The 224-nt window shown below is 69.2% G+C and overlaps 1 protein-coding gene across 1 annotated transcript; it reads left to right on the plus strand.

Annotated features, from left to right (window-relative positions):
• Nucleotides 1-6: 6 nt before the first annotated feature.
• On the plus strand, nt 7-216 carry LOC104515837 (interferon-like; the record flags this gene model as incomplete). The annotated part of the gene is made up of 1 exon (XM_010159962.1): nt 7-216. A coding segment is annotated over one exon (210 nt), but the record flags the coding sequence as incomplete, so codon positions are not given.
• Between the last annotated feature and the right edge of the window lie 8 nt (nt 217-224).

Below are 224 nucleotides of genomic sequence, written 5' to 3' on the forward strand. Positions count from 1 at the left end.
GTCCTCCAGGCCATGGCTCCCAGCCCAACACAGCCCTGCCACCACCCGCAGGCGCCCTTCTTCCCCGACACCCTGCGCCACACCGGCCACCCGCAGCAAGCCGCTGCCACCACCCTCCGCATTCTGCAGCACCTCTTCGACGTCTTCAGCAGCACCAGCACCCCCGGCCACTGGGACGCACAGGCACGCCACCAGCTCCTCAGCCTCCTCCAGCACCACATCCA

Source organism: Eurypyga helias, unplaced genomic scaffold (assembly GCF_000690775.1).
Source record: "Eurypyga helias isolate BGI_N326 unplaced genomic scaffold, ASM69077v1 C14893918, whole genome shotgun sequence".
Classification (NCBI taxonomy): Eukaryota; Metazoa; Chordata; class Aves; order Eurypygiformes; family Eurypygidae; genus Eurypyga; species Eurypyga helias.